General features: G+C 50.5%; 1 protein-coding gene across 1 annotated transcript; it reads left to right on the forward strand.

Moving 5' to 3' along the window:
• The first annotated feature begins 5,647 nt into the window (after positions 1–5,647).
• On the forward strand, positions 5,648–12,776 carry Lgi3 (leucine-rich repeat LGI family, member 3). Its single transcript, NM_001107277.1, has 8 exons — positions 5,648–6,232; positions 7,030–7,101; positions 7,727–7,798; positions 8,137–8,208; positions 8,322–8,393; positions 9,285–9,454; positions 9,612–9,776; positions 10,666–12,776. The coding sequence occupies exons 1-8, from the start codon at positions 6,027–6,029 to the stop codon at positions 11,481–11,483; spliced, it is 1,647 nt and encodes a 548-aa protein (NP_001100747.1). The 5' UTR covers positions 5,648–6,026; the 3' UTR covers positions 11,484–12,776.
• Positions 12,777–16,649: the final 3,873 nt, after the last annotated feature.

Here is a 16,649-nt window from a genome sequence, read left to right on the forward strand (position 1 = left end):
CTCAGGCCCAGACACGAGTTCCATTCAGGGACTGAGAAAGTGGCGCTTGTTGATGAGGCTGGAGAGGTGGCTGGTGGAGGAGCTGGGCCTGGGACAGCACCTGGGGGTCCATTAATGTGATTTCTTAGGGTCGGATTCCTCTTTACCCAACCTCCTCCCACACATGCTGTCCCTCACCTCAGATTTGCTTCCTAATTCTGGAAGTTCTGTCCCCACTGATGGGAAACTATTACTCATGGGTGATGAGTACTGTTTTGTTCTTTGCTCTGGGCTTGTCTGTACAAATGTTCTGGTGGTCTATCCCATCTTTCTAGTGCTGAGGATCAAACTTAGGGTCGTGAGCATGCTTGGGAAGCCATCTAACTGCCGAGCCACATCCTTAGCTCCTGACATTTTCTTCAGCCAAGATGACCTTGCACAGGACTGATTGTGGTCCCAGCCATCTCTGCCCTTCTACTGTCCTTTCTACCCTTCTGTCCTCCTTTCTAAATAACTTCTAAACAAGCCCAATTTTATTTAACCAAATCCCAACCACTTTCATGACCTCCTCCTCCTCCTCCTCCTTCTCCACCTTCTCCTTCTCCCCATCCCTGTCTTCTCTCTTTCCCCAAATCCTCTTCTGTGCTTTGGGTATTACATCACACCCACCAGTGATTTAGAATTGCCTCTACCTTCCAACTTGGGGTTGGATACATCTCTCCAATTCCCCCCTTTTTTTTTTTTTTGGTTTTTTTTTTTTTTTTTTTTTTTTTTTTTTTTCGGAGCTGGGGACCGAACCCAGGGCCTTGCGCTTCCTAGGTAAGCGCTCTACCACTGAGCTAAATCCCCAGCCCCTCCAATTCCCCTTTAAAGAGTTATTTATTTTTATTTCATGTGGATGAGTGTTTTGCCTGCATGTTTGTCTCTGCACCACCTGTATGCCTGGTGCCCTTGGAGGTCAGAAAAGGACATCAGATTCCCTGGAACTGGAGTTCAGACAGTTTCAAACTTCCATATGGGTGCTAGATGTCAAGCCTGGGTCCTCTGGAAGAGTAGCCAGTGCTCTTCCACACAGGTACCAGGTTGTCGTTCAGATTGTTTCCAGGACTCCTCATGGACATGCCAAATCCACAGGTGTGCACGTCACAAAATCGCCTAAAGAAGTCACATACAAATGCATATTTGCACATGCTTTAAAAATTGCTTTTGAGTAACCAACAACTCTCTAATTTGACTTGAGTCCCTCGACAAGAGGGAATTCACACCTGGTACTGGAAGCCTTGCTGGCTACTCGATACTAGTGATGGTTATTGGAGGAAAATCTACAACCACTAAACCAGCATAATCCCTAAGAATAGTCTATAAACATTTGTCTTAACACCCACGGAGAAGTGTAGTCTTCACCCCTCATCAGGGAAACTTCTCTTTGCAGCAGACAGAGACCATTACAGAAAACCACAGCCAATCAAAATGCAGAGCTGTGGAATCCAGTCCTAATGAATACATCTACAAAACGCTTCACATCTGAGGCTCCGGGAACATTGCAGAACAGGAGACAGAAAGATTGTAAGAGCCAGAGAATCAGGTTCAGGGGATTTGCTGTCTCCTAGTGACACCGGAAGCTGCACACGTGAAGTCTCACTAACCTGACTGCCCAGATGAGAGACAAGGGTGGCACCAACCAATCTGCCAAACTGGATGAAAGAAAAGCCCACAAGACCTGAATCCTACACAGAGAGCTATGGGCAACTGGGAGAGCTGGGGGCTTGGGGGTGGGGAAGGTGGCTCTCCCCAGGGAAGAACATACCCATTGGTTTTCCAGTGCCAAATGGTCAGCCTTGCACACATACATGCAATATCAAAAAATATGTTTAAGATTGATTTTTATTTATATAAGTACACTGTAGCTGTCTTCAGACACACCAGAAGAGGGCATTGGATTCCATTATAGATGGTTGTGAGCCACCATGTGGTGGCTGGGAATTGAACTCAGGACCTCTGGAAGAGAGCAGCCAGTGCTCATAACCACTGAGCCATCTCTCCAGCCCCTATCAAAAAAAATTTAAGAGAAATATAAAAAACTTTCCAAAAAAATGTTTTTGAAGTTTATCTTTTGCCTGCATGCGTATCTGTGCACCATGGGCATGCTATGCCTGTGGAGGCCATAGAATGAGCCAGATTCCCTGGAGGTGAAGTTCAACTGTTAAACTGGGGAATTGAACTCCAGCCCTCTGCAAGAACAACACCTGCTGGTAACCTCCAAGCCATCTTTCCAGTCCCTTGCTTTTATTTTGAGACCACCTCAGCCCCCCACAACTGGTCTTCAACTGGTAGCAATCCTCTTGACTCCTGATGCTCTATCCCATCTACTGTTGAATGGGTGAGTGCCAAACAGAGACACAGAGCCAGCTCTGCTTGGACTTTGAAATGTCACCCAGTTCCCTAGCACCTTGTCGTTTCCCTTTGATCAAGAGCTGGCCCCCTTCTCTCCAGCCCTGGCAGCCTCCTCTGCCCTCCAAGGATCCCCTCTCCAGCTGGGGAGCCTCAGTATCAAGGCTGTACAGCAGCATGGCATCTGAGATGAGAGTTCCTGAGACAATTAGCAGAGGGGAGAAGGAAGGAAATGTTTGCTCCCATTGTCCTCCTTGGCCCTCTAACTGCCCCCTTAAATATTTGCCTAAGCCTCTCACAGCTCAGCAGAGTGTCTTAGAATCAATGGAAGAAGGGGAGGGCTGAGGGAAGGAAAGGAGAGGGGAGCTAGTTTTCTCTCCCCTTGGTTGTGTGCAGGTGACAGATGTAAAAGACAGCCTGCTTGCACTGCCCACCCTTCTGCCCATCCCCCAGGCACCCACTCCTAGCCTGGGTTGTCCTGGAAACCTTGAGATTGATGGCTGACTCACACACACTGGGCCTGAGCCAGGTGGGCAGCAGGCCAGCAGGAGAGCCAAGAAGAACTGCAGGCATCTCGGGGTCCCTGTGGGCATCTCGGGGGGCCGCAGTGTCCAGTTGTGGTACTCATTCCAAACAGGAACTACAGCTGTGGCTTGCCATCATTGCTAAGTGTGGGGAGAACACTTCTGTTCTCTCTTGGGTCCTCTTCAGCTTGACATAGACCTCAACCTTGCCCCCAGATCAACCCTATGGTACAGCCCTCTTTACTTGCTCTCACTGAAGATAGTCTTGGCTGTGAATACACTCACTTCGAAAGGCCAAGCAAGAGTCAATGGCACATGCTCTGTGACCTGTCCCTGAGCCCCAGATTCTGCAATCCTTTCACAGTCCCTCATTGTTCACTTGCCTCTTAGCACACACGTGTTAACTGGAATCTGCTATGAAAGATGGGAAGAGGGTCGTCAGCCTGTCTTCCCAAACAGAAGGAAAAAGTATGTTGAAAATGTTTTCTTTGTAGTTCTGTGAACCTGTCATGTCAAGGAGCATGCACACAGCCTATATGTAATCGTACACAATCAAAAGACCGTTAGCAAACACAAGGGGTCTCTTTCCACAAGACCCTAGATCCTTCCTTTAGTACATGAGGTCCGTGCTCCCCATGGAAGCTCTGGAACCCACAGGAAGTCCTACTTCTCAAGACTTTACCGTGTTCATCTCTGAAATGGGCCTACTGCCTCCTGACTTCCCCACTTCACAAAGCTGTCCTGACACTCCGATGACTTCATGGACATGAAAGGCCAATCGTCATCACTGTCCTCTACTTCATCCTCAGGGCACCTCTTGCTCGCTAAGACTGGGATCCAAACTCCTCCCCCTTGTCTCTGGGTTGCCCTCTGTGACAGCCCTGGCAGTGGAAAACCTCACAGTGGCCACTATCCTTTGCCTGCTCCCAGCCCCTCAGCTGCACAATCCAGGACAAGATTCACTCTGCCCTTTGTGTACTGGGCAAAGCTGTGCCAGGGACGAGTGGGGATGGCTGTTCAGCTGCCCCAGTCATCCTCCTTACCCCTCCTTGCCCCTTTCCCTCATGCTGGCTCGCACAAGGCAGCACGGGCAACTGGAGTAGCAGAGGCTAGTGGGTGTCAAAAGTCAGGATTATCCCAGGCTGCAGGAACAGACTTTAACTTGGAGTGGAGGTTTCCCCCACAGCCTGAAGCTAGCACAGCTGTGGTCTCACTATGTGGTCAGGCTGGCCTTGAACTTTTGATCATCTTGCCTTAGCCTCCCTCTAGAGCAGGAGCTCTCAACCTGTGGGTCCAGACCCCTTTGGGGGTCAAACAACCCTTTCACAGGGGTCGTATGTCAGATATTGACATTATGATTTATAACAGTGGCAAATTTACAGTTATGAAGTAGCAACGAATTTAATTTGTGGTTGAGGGGGGTTCACCACAACATGAGAAACTGTATTAAAGGGTCACAGCATTAGGAAGGGTGAGAACCACTGCTCTGGAGTGCTTGAATACAGGCATGCACCACCATACCCGATTGGCTCACATATTTTTTTGTTTTGTATTTGAGACAAGTTCTTAAGTATCCCAAGCTTCAAACTTATGTAGCCGAGAATAGCCTTGAACTTCATACCTGACAAGTGCTAGGATTACAGTCATGTGATGCTGGAAGTCAAATCACATTAATGGCAAACACTCTAACAATTGAACTACAGTCCCAGTCCCATGCTGGGGGCTCGAACCCAGGACCTTGTGCACACTACCACTAAACTATATTCACAGACTTCTACATCTTTTACAAAAACCACTGCATTTATTTATCTATTTGTTTGTTTGTTTGTTTCGTAAGATCATGCCTGTGGAGATCAGAGACTAGCTTCCACAACTTAGTTCTCTCCTTCCACAATATGGATCCTAGGGATTGAACTCAGGTCATCAAGCTTGGTGGCAACCTTGGAGCCATCCTGCCAACCCACATGCCTTTGCCTCTTTAAACAAAAATAGTTGTAGAAAGAAGCGTTGCTGTTATAATTTTTTTTTAAATATCTTTAGTCTGAGGTTTCATAAAACACTCTCCATGTAGCTCTGGAAATTTCCAGAGTACTTTTGTGGCAACATGGAAGTGCAATAGACAAATAGTGTCTTTCTTAGGTGAAGTATATTGACCTCGGAGACTCCATGGAAGGTTCTCAAGGAGCTTTGGACACTAGAGTTACCCTTTGAAGAGCACTAGTGTAGAAAGATTTCTGAGTACTTGAAGTTGAGCTTCGGGTCCTAAGGCTACACTTTCCTTATCTGTAGATGGGAATTAACGTCCCTTCCTTCCAAAGGGCCAGCCAATTAACCTGCCAAGTACACGGTAGAGATAGGGAGTTTGGCTGCTTTTCGATTTCTTGTAGCCTCAGTTTCCTTGTTGATAAAGCAAAGACCTGAGCTGGAGCACACCCAAGGCTCTTCCGACTCTAACGGACTGTGGTTGTGCGGTGTGAAACGTACCACACTTCCCACTCCAGCGGCTACCTTTCCCTTTTCAGCTCACAGGCACAAAAGCACACTCTGTTCCTCAGCTGATGCAAACAAGCTCGCACCCTCAAGCTCCCAATCTCGCATGCCAACCTGGATGTATATGAGTCACTTGTGACATACCCCTTAATTCTACGCCCCCTCACAACCAAGACATACACACAGGTGCACATAGGTCCGCAGATCCATGTGCACCCTGCCTGTGCACATTCTCATATCAATGCACTCTGCACAGACAGCTCTGGAGATCAGACACAGAGGCTGGTGGCCTGGTAGGGCACGCTGCGGACGGGTGCTACCACTCCATCCTTTGGCTGCTCTCCCGCCAGCTCCGAGCCTGGGCCTCCCCGCTCCGCCCCCGCGCGCGCCCCCGCCGCCTGCGCCGCAGTCCGCGTCCACCAGCCCTGGCAGCCAGTAGTTGCGGTCCCAGTTCCGCGCAGCGCTCCGGAGCTGAAAGGACTGCAGCCAGCGCCCGAGGTCAGGAGGAATAGGTGGCGCCTAGAAACCGGGTGGCACCAGAGCTGCGGCAGCCCGGAGGTGGACGCTCTCGAGGGGGCCAGAGCAGCTTGCAGCTGCAGCGGGGCGCCGGCAGGCTGGTGTTGGGGAGACCCTGCAGGAGGCATGGCCCGGCTACGAGCCAGGCGGGGCCCTATGTGCCGGCTACTGGTGTTGTCCACGTTGGGTTTTTACCTAATGCTGCAAGCCAGTGCCAAGAGGCCTCCTAAGACGCCCCCCTGCCCACCCAGCTGCTCCTGCACCAGGGATACAGCCTTCTGCGTGGACTCTAAGTCGGTGCCCAAGAACCTGCCTTCAGAGGTCATCTCCCTGTGAGTGTGTGCCTAGCCTTGGGGGTGGGGAAAGAAAGGAAGGCACAAGAAAGCTCTGGAGGAGAGAAAGCCTGCTCCTCTTTTCAGAGAATATAGACCAGGAGCACTCCAAGGCTTCCTCAGAACTGAGGACTCCAGGCCCCAGTCTGCAGGGAGCACTGCAATCCGTAGAGCAGCCATAGCTTGGGTAAACCAGAGTTCATGGCCAAGGATGAATCATCACCATCAGCAGCGCAATGAGACCTACTGTGTGTGGGTTGGAGGGAGTGGACAAGAGCATGCTGGCCCCTCCCTGTGAGGTCACACCAAGGACAGAGAGCAGAAAGACTAATAGCAGCAGGGGGAGGGGTGACAAGTGAGCTTCCCTTCGTGGTACCCTGGCATGGGCCAGACTCCTGCCACTGGGTCTGCTGTTCTGCACATAGTTGGGCCAACCTCACTTGCAGCAACTGGCCTCTAACTCCCACCCCTTGCCTGTGGGACTAGAGAGGCTGTGAGGTCCCTCATCTTGCTGCCCCATCCCTCAGCAGCACCGAGATATTGTGGGTGTTGAGGAATGGTGCTGGTAATGGAACCTGCTCTTGGCTGGGAGGGAAGGTGAGCCTAGGGCCACTGGTGCTTCTGGAGGCTGCAGGGGAGAAGAGTGGTGAAGAAAAACATTGAGTTTGGAAAGGAAAGGGTAGCTGCAGGTGGGGGCCAGCACTGCTGAACACAGAAGCCACTGCCCTGTCCACCTCTGTCCATAGTACAGGTCCTTCAGACACTTAACACAGTCTTGGCGCATGTGTTCCCTGCAGGACACTGGTGAATGCTGCCTTCTCAGAGATCCAGGACGGAGCCTTCTCCCACCTGCCACTGTTGCAGTTCTTGTATGGATGGCTTTGTGGAAGGGCGGGTGGGAACATGGTAGAACTCGACAGATGCTGAACTGGGGTGAGAGTAGATGGAGGGAGGGCTTGAAAATGCAGATGCCCCAATAGAGTATGCTGGGGAAGGTGGAGTGACATGGGGTCAGGAATCCAGGCCGCAGGGAACCTACACACAGAAGCCAAGAGTGTGGGATGGGGAATGTAGACTCCACATCTCTAGAGGGTCCAGGGAGTTGGGTTGGAATGGTCTGGCCCAGTGCCAGAGACTGGCCACTTCTGGGAAGGGGGTCGTTCTAAACACAGGTGACCCTAGGGATCACAGTTCTGGAGGCATGGTGGACAGCAGGGCTAGAGTAGGTGAGGGTGAGGATGAGGATAAGAAGACTGGATGAGGAGATGCCATGGAAGTGAGCCAGGAGCCAACTTGGCAGGATAACTTTGCCTCCCACCATATCCAGGAGCAAACAAGGGAGCTTGTGGCATGGGAACAAGTTCACACCTGGCCATGCTGTCCAAGGGTCCTGAGGTATGGAGGAAGGATAGCAAGGTCTTGAGGAAGCTCAAGGGTGGGGCAGTAGGCATGGGCACACCCTTGCAAATTCTAATTCCAGCTTTGTCTTCCCAGGTTACTCAACTCCAACAAGTTCACGCTGATTGGAGACAACGCCTTCACAGGACTGTCGCACCTGCAGTACCTGTGTGTGGGAGGGAAGGGTCAAAGGCAGGGTGGAAAGAGGGGGCCCAGCCCTTAGAGGGATGGGAGGAAAAGTGCAGGGAAAAGGCTGGGAGGGGGGTAGGGAGGGAAGAGCCCTGGAATCTCCTGGCTGTAGGATGGGTAGGAGGTCATTTCTCCCATGTTCCTGTCACCTTGCCTAATATCCCATCTCACCTACTGTGGTGTGATGTTGTTGCCCATTAAGGAAGCCTGTCTCTGGCTCCTATGCTATTGTCTGGCCTTGGATGTTGGGAAATCACTGCTGGGGGAATGGCCTGGGACTCTGAGTGGTAACTAAGACAAGTTCTCATTTTTTCCAGCTTCATAGAAAACAATGATATCTGGGGTCTCTCCAAGTTTACCTTCAGAGGATTGAAGTCCTTGACACACCTGTGAGTGCCTGACACCTGTACCCACAGGTGTGGGACTGGATGTACCCCATGGGGCCCGTGTGGCCTCTAGATTTGGTCATGATCGTTAAGTGACCCCAGGTTCTTTCATGCAGCTCTCTGGCCAACAATAACCTCCAGACACTGCCCAGAGACATCTTTCGTCCCCTGGACATCTTGAGTGACTTGTAAGACCTGAATCTTGCTTCTTTCCACAATGCCACAGAGGACATACCCCCCTGAATCCTGTCTCTTCCCTCAGTGCCACAGAGGGCATACCCCTGGAAAGAGAGGAGCAGGAGTCAGAATTTGGGTGATCAGAGACTAGGAGGATTTGGGTTTGAGGGTTTTGAGAAGGTGAAGTCAAATTAAAAGGTAAAGTCAAGTTTGGAAGACTGAGAGCCATCCAAATTGGGGTTCTCTGAGACCCACACAGCCTTTCAAATGCACATTAGATGTGTAGGGTAAACACATGTGGCTTTTTGAATGGTTGGTTTGAGTTAACGTTAAAGAACTCTATCCGGTCCCCAGCTCCGAAAAGAAGAAAAAAAAAAAAGAAAAAAAAAAAAAAGGACTCTATCACATTTGCAGCCATTTGGCATTATTTATACAAAAAAAAAAAAAAATGGAAGCTCCTGAATTCTGAGGAATAGGGACATGACATAGAATGGGGTAGGTTGCCCGTTGCGAAAAGTGCCTGGAAGTTGTACAGGACTGTGATCTCAGATACTCAGGAGGCTGAAGCATGAGGATCATGAACAGTAAAACTTTGCCTCCTGATCAAGAAGTAAAAACAGGACAGGCAATGCAGAGCGCTTGCCTAGAATGTGCAAGGTCCTGGGCTCCAATCCCCAGTGTTACAAAAATTAAAATTACAAGTTAAAAACCAACGACACCTGGCTAGGTAGATAAGCAAGCAGGCAGAGGCTTAGGCAGGTGTGTGGAGGCCCTGCTCCCACCTAGCCTGGTCCCACCTAGCTGTGTGTGAGCCTTTTACAGCAGTTTCTGAAGGCCAGGTAGGCTGGTGGGCAGAGCAGCTGAGGGGGCTGCCCTTCTGTGTCCTTGCCCTCACAATCCAGGGACCTCCGGGGCAACGCACTTAACTGTGACTGCAAGGTAAAGTGGCTGGTGGAGTGGCTGGCACACACCAACACCACAGTGGCCCCCATCTACTGTGCCAGCCCGCCCCGCTTCCAGGAGCACAAGGTGCAGGACTTGCCTCTTCGGGAATTCGACTGTATCACCACTGGTAGGATGTCCCCACCCCCACTCCCTCCAGCCTCCCAACTGAAGGCCACCCAGCTGGCCACACCCAGTTTTATAGCCAGGTCCCCACTACCACCTAGTGGGTTGGTGCCTTATTCCTTGAGGTTAATTCCACCCACCTACACCTCTTGACCCTGCAGATTTTGTCCTCTACCAGACTCTGTCCTTCCCAGCAGTGTCTGCAGAACCCTTCCTTTACTCCAGTGACCTCTATTTGGCTCTGGCCCAGCCTGGTGCCAGCGCCTGCACCATCCTCAAGTGGGACTATGTGGAACGACAGCTTCGTGACTATGATAGAATTCCAGGTACCTGCCTGTGGCCTGCCTGTGCTGCTCCTATCCGGGGGGAAGCTGCAGGAGGTTCTTGTGTCCAATTCCAGTCAATTCCTAAAAGAAGAAGGAATGAGAGTGGTTTCTGCCTATAAGGAATTCATAACAGATGAACACTTTGAATCAATTCTGGCCTTGACACACATCAATACACTATTTTATAACATAAATTAAAACATTTAACTTAAAAAGTATTGGAGAAAGAAATTATCCTATCAGGATTATCCTATCCTCTGAAGAAGGCCAGCATATACAAAATAACATGTATAAAATACATTGGGAGGCAAGGCGGGCAGGTCTCTGTGAGTTTAAGGTCAGCCAGGTCTGCATAATAGAGAGACTCCACCTCTAAATAAGTAAATAAATAAACAAAGTATTTAATTAAGTGAATAATTAAATACTAAGAGCGGTGATGAAGCTCTGTTGATAGAATGCGTGCCTTGCACACACAAAACCCTCCCTCCGTTCATGATGGTTCAAACCTATAATCCCAGCATTTCAGAGGTAAAGGCAGGAATCTGGAGAGTTCAAGGGCAGACTTGATTATATAGCGATAACCATCAAGCAAAACTTGCTGGGGTATGGTGGCTCACACTTGTCATCCCAGCACTTGGAATGCAGGGAAAGATGGTCGCCGCAAGTTCAAGACCAGCCTGGTCTACACTGTAAGGTTCAGGTCAGCCAAGGGCTTCTTTGTCTCAACAAACTAAACTAAACTCATATGGACCTTGAGTCCTGGGAGAGGCTGCACTGGGAGTGGAACTCTGTAGCAGATCTCAGTTTCGGAGTATGTTTGGAGGCTGGTCTTTAATTTGGGTGGGGCTTACCCGACACTGCCTAACCCAGTATGCTTCTGTCCTGGCAGCCCCCTCAGCTGTGCACTGCAAGCCAATGGTGGTGGATGGCCAGCTCTATGTAGTCGTGGCCCAGCTGTTCGGTGGCTCATATATTTACCACTGGGACCCGAACACCACCCGCTTCACCAAGCTGCAGGACATCGACCCACAGCGCGTGCGCAAACCCAATGACCTGGAAGCTTTCCGCATCGATGGTGATTGGTTCTTCGCGGTGGCTGACAGTTCCAAAGCAGGTGCCACCAGCCTCTACCGTTGGCACCAGAATGGCTTCTATTCCCACCAGGCCCTGCACGCCTGGCACCGCGACACTGACCTGGAGTTTGTGGATGGTGAGGGCAAGCCACGGTTGATTGTGTCTAGCAGTTCTCAGGCACCTGTCATCTATCAATGGAGTCGTACTCAGAAACAGTTTGTGGCTCAGGGAGAGGTGACTCAGGTGCCTGATGCCCAGGCTGTGAAACACTTTCGTGCTGGCCGAGACAGCTACCTGTGCCTTAGCCGCTATATTGGTGACTCCAAGATCCTGCGCTGGGAGGGTACCCGTTTCTCAGAGGTGCAAGCCCTTCCCTCCCGAGGTTCACTGGCCCTACAGCCCTTCCTGGTGGGCGGTCACCGCTACCTGGCACTGGGCAGTGACTTCTCCTTCACCCAGATCTACCAGTGGGATGAGGGGCGACAGAAATTTGTACGGTTCCAAGAACTGGCAGTACAGGCCCCTCGGGCCTTCTGCTACATGCCTGCTGGAGATGCCCAGCTGCTCCTGGCCCCCAGTTTCAAGGGACAAACACTGGTTTACCGACATGTTGTGGTGGACCTTAGTGCCTAGAGGGAGGCTAAGTCCTTTGGGTTCCTCAGGGTGGTACTGTATGATGGTGAAGACCTCTGTGAGCAACTTGTGGCCCCAAATGAGGTCACATGTGGCTAACCTGTCTATGTAAGACACACACACATGTACACAGAAGTGGGCCTGGGCACACTCCAGAGACTAGCCCAGGGGAGCCATTCCCATTACTGTAGTCAGCACCTACATATGCGCCAGGCACCCAACATCCAGGTCCTCCTCCATGTGTGCACCAATGGCTGCTCATCTCCAGTGCTCCCATACTCCGTCACTAGTGTGTCTGACTGATTCAGTGGGTACAGGAAGGGGTGAGCCACAGCCTTCTCTTCTCAGCTTAGCCTTCTGCTCTCTGGCCTTTCCCCTGGATGCTCAAGGTGTTTGTCTACCTGTTTAGCATTCACAGTTGCAGCCTCCCTCCAGGTACGCCCACACTTCCAAGTGTGTCTGCCCATGCCATGCTCCTTCTGCATGTGGACACTGATGGATAAACTCGGCTATGTACTTGTGTATACCTGGCCACACTCCTACTTCCGTATATGCACATGTCTGGGAGTGTATACACGAGTATACGGGGTGCTGAACAAACCGGCTTCCTTGTAATCGCCTAGCTGCTCTTCTTGGAGGGTGCCTACAGCACCCACACTTTCTCTGCTCTCCCCATTGTGCCCCCTATGTGGCTAATAAGGATAATAACAGGAAGCATGGCTGTGGCCTTCCAGGGACAAAGCCATTTCATCCCGAAGCACTAATAACAAGAGGCAACAGCAACTGGGTTCTTGGCAGTACAGTATAGCTTTCTTCTCATTAGAATTTCCTTCTGTGACTCAATCCCAGCCCAACTGGACACGGGTGGAAAAGGGAGGCTTTCTCTGGAATAGCTATTGCTTTTTCAAGCTCGGGCCATCTCCTTTCTCATCCCATCTTTGGGATGTGGACCCTGAACTGTGATTGCTCCTTGGGTGGATATAAAAACTAGACAAGGCAAGAATCCTGGGAGAGCCTGTATGGGTGCCAGGAACGTGTTGGTAGCCCTGGCACCCATCCACTCCATGGAGATGCCCCCCACCCCACCCCAGGCACAGCTCAGTGGAGGCTGGATGAGGGTGGCAGGAGGGACACCTGGAAACCAGGCTTCTGCTGCCCTCTGCTGTCCACTGGGAGCAGCAGCCCAGAAGCAGGAAATGGCCAGGCTGAGAGAAATTCTTGTGGCCTGATGCCTGGAGCATCTGGGGATAATGTTGATTCCTTTGCTTCAAATAAAGTTCCACCCCACTGCTAGCTTTCAGGTGTCCTCAGGTGTTTTGTTAGGAGCAGAGACAGGGTTGTGTCACTTGTCCCTACTGTACACAGAGACCACACCAGCTTCCAGGCCCTCTTCCTCTTGGCTCCTTTCCCTCAGAGCAATGGACGCCCTCAAGGTCAACTGGCGGTAGGGTCAGGAACTCATGGTGATGCCACCCAGGTGCTGGACTGAGTGATGAGTCTCTTCCACCTGGGTCTGACTCACTGGCCAGTGCTCTTTCCTGGAGATTACAGGCATGGGGCCTGTTAAGACCTAGGTCTGTCCCTTTGTCAGGATGTCTCTAAGCAACATGGCAAAGACATGTTCAGCCCTCTGTAGCCATGGCTTTCTACTGATCATCCCTGAGCTCCCCACTGGGCAGATGTCTGCCATTGCTACCACCACCACCACCACCACCAAAGCGAGGCACCTTGGAGTTCTAAGTAACACCTTGGTCCTTTCTTCTCCCCGTTTTTAACCAGATTCCCCATTCTTTATCTCTGAGGGTTTCCAAATGAGCATTTTTCCCCTGTCCCCTTGCCCCACTGCAACCTTCATCCAGGCCTGTCCTCATTGCTATAGTCTCCAGGTCCCTCTTGCCGTCCTACTTCTCAATCCTTCCGGTTGGCCTTTCCTGAAACATCTCTCTATTATGTCACCTGCTACCCAGAGGCCTGTGTTGGCTCTGAGTTCTTATGAAAACAAATCCTTGGCTTTGTGCCTGACATGAAACTAACTCCTCAGGACCAGGTGCCAACAGACAGCAGCACTGGTCCCTCTCCTGCCTGCTTCCATTCTGTCCACTCCTGAGACAACAAGGCTCAGGCCGAAGCAGTGACCAGGGTCACTATGGAACTCAACACATTTTGAGAAGAATAAACAGCAAGCACCATGTTGCAAAACTGCCATGCTCAGCTGCATGACCTCTCTCCTTGTCACCATGCTCAGCTACATGTGACATTGTCTCCTTGTCATTCCTTTCCACCCCTGGACTTGGAAAAATGGGAACCCGTTGCCATCTTAATGTGAAAAGAAATGGGGAGAAGGACAGAAATGGTGATGGCAACCCCAGGAGGGGGTTCTGGCTTGTGTACCCCCACACATACACACACAGTCCTCTTTCCTTCTCCTGTTCCTCATCTATTCTCCAGGGCCCCTTTTGTTTCTCACAGATCATATATATGTCTATCTTAGGGTTTCTATTGCTGTAAAGAGACACCATGACCATGGCAAGTCTTAGAAAATATCTCATTGGGGCTTAGTCCATTTTAAGTACAGTGGGACGCATGGTGGCACACAGAAAGACATGCTACAGACCTGCAGACAGCAGGAAGAGAGAGTGACCCTGGACCTGGCTTGGGTGTTTAAAACTTCAAAGCCCACTGCCCAGTGACACACATTCTCTAATAAGGGCACACCTCTTAGTCCTTCTCAAATAGTGCCATTCTTCTTTGATGGCACTAACATTTGAATATATGAGAGGAGCCTATGGAGGCCATTCCTATTCAAACTACCACCGTTGTTTTAATTCCCATTCAGACAATGTCCATTTGTATCACATCTCACTGATCTATCACAAGGGAAGAAGACCAGGTCTGAGAACTCCAGAACATGTATCAACCCCAGACTCTGAACTCCAGTCTGGAACATACATGTCCAAATGTCAGCTTGACTGCTTTGCTTGATGTCAACTAATTTCTCTGAACCTCAAATCCTGCAAACCTACTTTGTAGAGTCCTGATTCACGTCACTTACTGAGGAAAAGCAGTGAATGGCACTCAGACACTTACTCTGCCTATATGTGTCTCGGTCTCCTATCTGCAAAGTGGGTCTAATGATGCCTGACCAGCAGGGTCATCTATCATGGGATAGACTAGTGCATATCAGGCCCACCTTAGCATCCCTTAGGAGATTTAAGTGCATTAAATACAGATGTATGTTGGTCCCCTTCAAGGCTGTGCCAGGCACATAATTATGAGCTACACTGGTCTGCAGGATTGTATTTGAGATGGAGTAACTCCAAGCAGGGGAGTTCTTGAGAGTGAGAAAGGTACTCCTCAATGACAAATGCTCTCTGACAGCAAGGGTTCCTCCATCACCTGCAGTATCCTAACCTGCCCCCTAACTCCCATCTGTGGCTTCAGGGACCAGGTCCTGCCCACTATCCCTGGTCACAACTTGCACTAAGGGATAGGTCTAGGTTTCTGCTAAAATCGCATTCAAGAGCATGTGGCAGAACAGACACCCTTGAATCCTTTCTACCCTGCCCCACGGTTGCCTTTCTCCCTTCATTCCTTCCTTTTGAGATTGTCTCATATAACCCAGGCTGGCCTTAAATTCACTGTGTAGCCAAGGATAGCTTTGAACTTCTGACTCTTGCTTCCAAATGCTGAGATTTCAGCTGTATACGACCATGCCACTTTTATGCGCTGCTGGGTACTCAGCTCAGGCAAACACTATACCGGCACAGCTACCTTCCCACTGTGTCTGTCCACTGAGGTTGCCAAGGGAGCTGGCTTTAGTCTCCCAGACACCTTGGCCTTCTGTTGCCCAGTTGCAAGATAAACATCGATCCTAACAAGCCACTCCCTTCGGTGGAGAAAGACATTCTCTCCATCAAACCTTGAATGCCAAGCTTTCTGTGGTATGGCTGCCTGCTCACTTGCCTGAGAGGGTCAGCCATGAGTCCATGGAGCTGCTTAGCAACTCAGGGTGACTGGATCACTGTGTCAACAGTTCAGGGCCAAAGGCTACAAGAGCCAGAGTCTACTTCCTCCATCAAAGCTTAGGAGGGTAACACTTGGCTGCCAGACTCCCGCTGCCCCCCTCCCCCCCCACCGTGAGGAGCCCAGTTCCCAGCATCAGACCTCTGACTTCTTGTCCTTTAACTTTCCCAAGCACAGGCATCATGGCTGGGAGTCTCTCTATGGGTGAGCCAGTCCCAAGGTCCCAGCTGGGAGAGCTCAGAGTGGTCACAGACAAGCTCTTTCCAGGAAAGCAAATAAAAACAGTTGTGGTTTTCTTTCCTTTCCTTTCCTTTCTTCTCTTCTCTTCTCTTCTCTTCTCTTCTCTTCTCTTCCTCTCTCTCTCCCCCCCCCTCTCTCTCTCTTTCTCTCTCTCTCTCTCTCTCTGTCTTCTAAGACAGGATTTTACTAGGTAGACCCCAGGACACCCTTGCAATTAAATCCTCTTGCCTCAGCCTCCTAAATGCTTGGATTACAGACTGGTGCCACCACACCCAGCTTAAAGCGAGGCTTCGATTGGCTTGGGGAGATGGCCTAATGGGTCAAGTGCCTGTTGCATACACACAGAATCTGAGTTTGGGTCCTTAACACCTAGGTAGAAAGCCAGGCATAGAGCCACATCCAGGTAATTCCAGAACTAGAGGAGTGGAGACAGAACCTGGGAATTTAAAGGCCAACCAGTCTTCCTAAAATTTAAGTGAGCTCCAGGAACAACAAGAGACCTTATTCCTCCCCCCCAAAAAACATAAGTCAAAAACCCGGACATGGTGGCTCCTGCCTTTAATCCCACCTTCAGAAGACAGAGACAGGCAGGTCTCTGTAAGTTTTAGACCCTGTCTTAAACAAGCAAACAAAAAAATGTAGAAAAACAATTGAGAAAGACATCCTGACGTTAACTGCTACCCTCCACAAGTCCCCTGCCTGCAAACACAACATGCACAGCTGTGCGTGCACCACACAGAGGCTGTGATGCTGGAGTCAGGGAAGAGGTTTAGAGTCAACCAGTGGATGGACATACCAAGGGACATGGAGTCACATGGGTTTCCCAAATGCTGGGCTATCTCTTCCTTCCTGTAGAGTTCTCTACACTTCCTAAGTTGGTCCTGTCAGTTACGCCCTTCTGCC

This window comes from Rattus norvegicus, chromosome 15 (assembly GCF_021556685.1).
Source record: "Rattus norvegicus strain SHRSP/BbbUtx chromosome 15, alternate assembly SHRSP_T2T, whole genome shotgun sequence".
Classification (NCBI taxonomy): domain Eukaryota; kingdom Metazoa; phylum Chordata; class Mammalia; order Rodentia; family Muridae; genus Rattus; species Rattus norvegicus.